This window comes from Priapulus caudatus, unplaced genomic scaffold, assembly GCF_000485595.1.
Source record: "Priapulus caudatus unplaced genomic scaffold, Priapulus_caudatus-5.0.1 Scaffold196, whole genome shotgun sequence".
Classification (NCBI taxonomy): Eukaryota; Metazoa; Priapulida; class Priapulimorpha; order Priapulimorphida; family Priapulidae; genus Priapulus; species Priapulus caudatus.
Genome location: NW_014577257.1, coordinates 315,923 through 318,649, shown reverse-complemented (window position 1 = coordinate 318,649; position 2,727 = coordinate 315,923). Strand labels below are relative to the sequence as shown.

General features: G+C 44.6%; 1 protein-coding gene and 1 non-coding gene across 5 annotated transcripts in view; one reads left to right on the top strand and one right to left on the bottom strand.

Moving 5' to 3' along the window:
- Positions 1-2,041, top strand: part of LOC106807102 (protein FAM26F-like) — a 6,215-nt gene extending 4,174 nt beyond the window's left edge. For all 4 annotated transcript variants that reach the window (XM_014809359.1, XM_014809358.1, XM_014809357.1 and 1 more), the window contains 2 exons: positions 547-751; positions 1,265-2,041. In XM_014809359.1, the coding sequence (XP_014664845.1) occupies positions 547-751; positions 1,265-1,545 (486 nt within the window). In that variant the 3' untranslated portion in view covers positions 1,546-2,041. The remainder of the gene's footprint in view (positions 1-546; positions 752-1,264) is intronic.
- Trnaf-gaa lies at positions 1,847-1,919 on the bottom strand. The gene has a single exon. It is a non-coding gene; the product is annotated as a tRNA-Phe (tRNA).
- Positions 2,042-2,727: the final 686 nt, after the last annotated feature.

Sequence of the window (2,727 nt, the reverse complement as noted above, 5' to 3'; positions counted from 1 at the left end):
AATGAAGTTGGTTTACGCTCCCCGCCCCGCGCGGGAAAGCCACTTGCCGTGCCGCGGCGGACGCGGGATCTCCTCCTCGTAGTCGCTGAGCGCCAGTAGAGGAACGACGGAGATCGAGTCCCAGTCGAGCTTAGTTCTGCGCTCCTTGCTGAAGAACATCTCCGCATTAGTGGCGGCAAGGTTCTTTGCAAGTTCCTGTAATTACATTGCGTGTAAATAAAATTATATATATACATATATGTGTGTGTGTGTTTGTGTGCGTGCGTGCGTGAGTGTGTGTGTGTGTGTGTGTCGTGTGTGTGTGTGTGTGTGTAGTAGTGTAGTGGTGTGTGTGTGTGTGTGTGTTGTTGTGTGTGTGTGTGTGTGTGGTGTGTGTGTGTGTGTGTGTGTGTGTGTGTGTGTGCGTGCGTGTGTGCGCGCGCCCGTGTGTGTGAATGTGTCCACGCACGCACGCACGCACGCCGCACGCACGCACACACACACACACACACACACACACACATATATGTATATATATAATTTTATTTACACGCAATGTAATTACAGGAACTTGCAAAGAACCTTGCCGCCACTAATGCGGAGATGTTCTTCAGCAAGGAGCGCAGAACTAAGCTCGACTGGGACTCGATCTCCGTCGTTCCTCTACTGGCGCTCAGCGACTACGAGGAGGAGATCCAGCGTCCGCCGCGACACGTCAAGTGGCTTCCCGGCGCGCGGCGGATAGCTAAAACCAGCTTCATTAAGAATCTAAGTACGTGAATGTTATTCGTAGATAGGTCGGATGGGGTCGCGTGGGGTCTAGGGGTGCCGGTCTCTGTTTGAACGTCAATCCTGGAAGCGAGTGAAAAAATTTGTTTAATTGGTTTGAGTGCAAGTTTGGGTTGATATATGTGTTATTGGTTAAAGATATAGAAGGAGTGTCCACGCTGGCATATGTAGGGGCATGTATCGGCTTATGTTAGCAAACTGCGGCACCTATACTGGTTAGAAGTCTTCTGCGTCGTCTTTACGCAGGGTAAAGACGTAGTACAAGCTTGCCGTTAGGGGAACACGTTCTTACCGATAGAAACTGATCGAATTAGGTCAAAGGTTAGGGAGCTTAGCGCTGTTTTCGGAGTGGTGCGATCTAGGACTCATCAGTGCATGCTAAACGCTAGCTCTAGTACTATAGCCCGTTTACATTAACTGTTGCTGGGCCGCTAGCTAAACGCATGCACCGATATGCCCATAGTTAACCGCCAATTTTTTGTATACAAATTTATAGCTAAACCGCCACAAAGTGAGCCGTGTTTCACGCCCCTTCACAAGTGGTCTATGAAGCAGAAAGACCGCTTGAGAGCGCGGCAGGAAGCCGAAGAGAATGAGCGTCTGCTGTCTGGCGGCGAGCAATTGGAAGACGAGCAAGTAGCGACGCAGCACTGGAGCGAAAGACCGCCGCCGGCGTATTCTGGTGATGCACCGCCATCTAGCGGCGATCTTCAACATATTCCAATGATTACTGTTCCGACATCCTGTTTGACGATACCGAGTTTACCCCCAGAGTGATAACAAATTACACAAATGCCACTATGTATCAAAGCGCTATACATAAGAATAAAACTGCGAGAATTTTACTAATTGAATATTTCTTTTGCGAAATGCGAATCTTTTCTTCTAGAAACATGCGTCTTCAGACCGAATGTAAATTGTTATGTGCAATGTAGGGCCTACTATTGTAATCGTGAATGTATATAAATAGTTTTTTATATAAATTTTAATAATATTTACTTTATGGTGAAAGTATATACTGCGCATAATTACAAAAAAAAATAAGGATTCGACTATTTTTACGTGGTGAAAAAAAATGTGCCGAAACCCGGGATTGAACCAGGGACCTTTAGATCTTCAGTCTAACGCTCTCCCAACTGAGCTATTTCGGCAGCTGATATAAGATAGTTTCTAACAGACTCCTTTTGGATTTGTATTAATATTATTGTTAAACTTTACTCATATTATATATACGTCTTTCAAATATTAAACTAATGGAAGGGTGCCTGATGTGTAACGCTGTTCAGGTTCTTTCGTCTATGTAAATCTGAAAAACACGTTTTATGGATTTTCTTCTTCTATTTACACTTGCCGTCTATAGTATAGGTGACGGGGGAAGCACATAGAAAATAAGCGCGGGTTGGCGCACAAAATAGTATAGGTAGGCATCTGAGTGTCTATCTACAGATATATAGGAAATATATACATATATGTGTGATCTATACATTTCAATGGGAAGTGTATAGGGTGACATATTATATTCTTGTTTTTCGAGCAGGCAGATGAATTAAAAAACACACCCCTAATTTATCATTTACACGAACCTAAAGTATTTTTTATGAAAATGCTTTTTCTCTTCAAATATGAGTAGGCGTCTGTGTCCGACCAGTTCATTCTTGGATTTCCCCCACCGGTACAAACCCGTACATAACCATTGATTGATCCACGCGTGATCAAATCAATACCAGAAAACGGTTGAAAACACGAATGAATCATTTCAAATCTCCATTGTTAATATCGTTTTTCTAACATACTGAACGTTGGAAGCCAGGAAAGCCAGGAAGCCAGTTGGAAGCCCATACTGCTCATTGGAAGCCAGTAAACTGCGCGATCGGGCCTCGATAAGGGAGCCTACAGCACTTCCCCATACCTATACCCACTTCCGACACTGGTGGTTGTAGCATGGGCTCCCGATGCCAC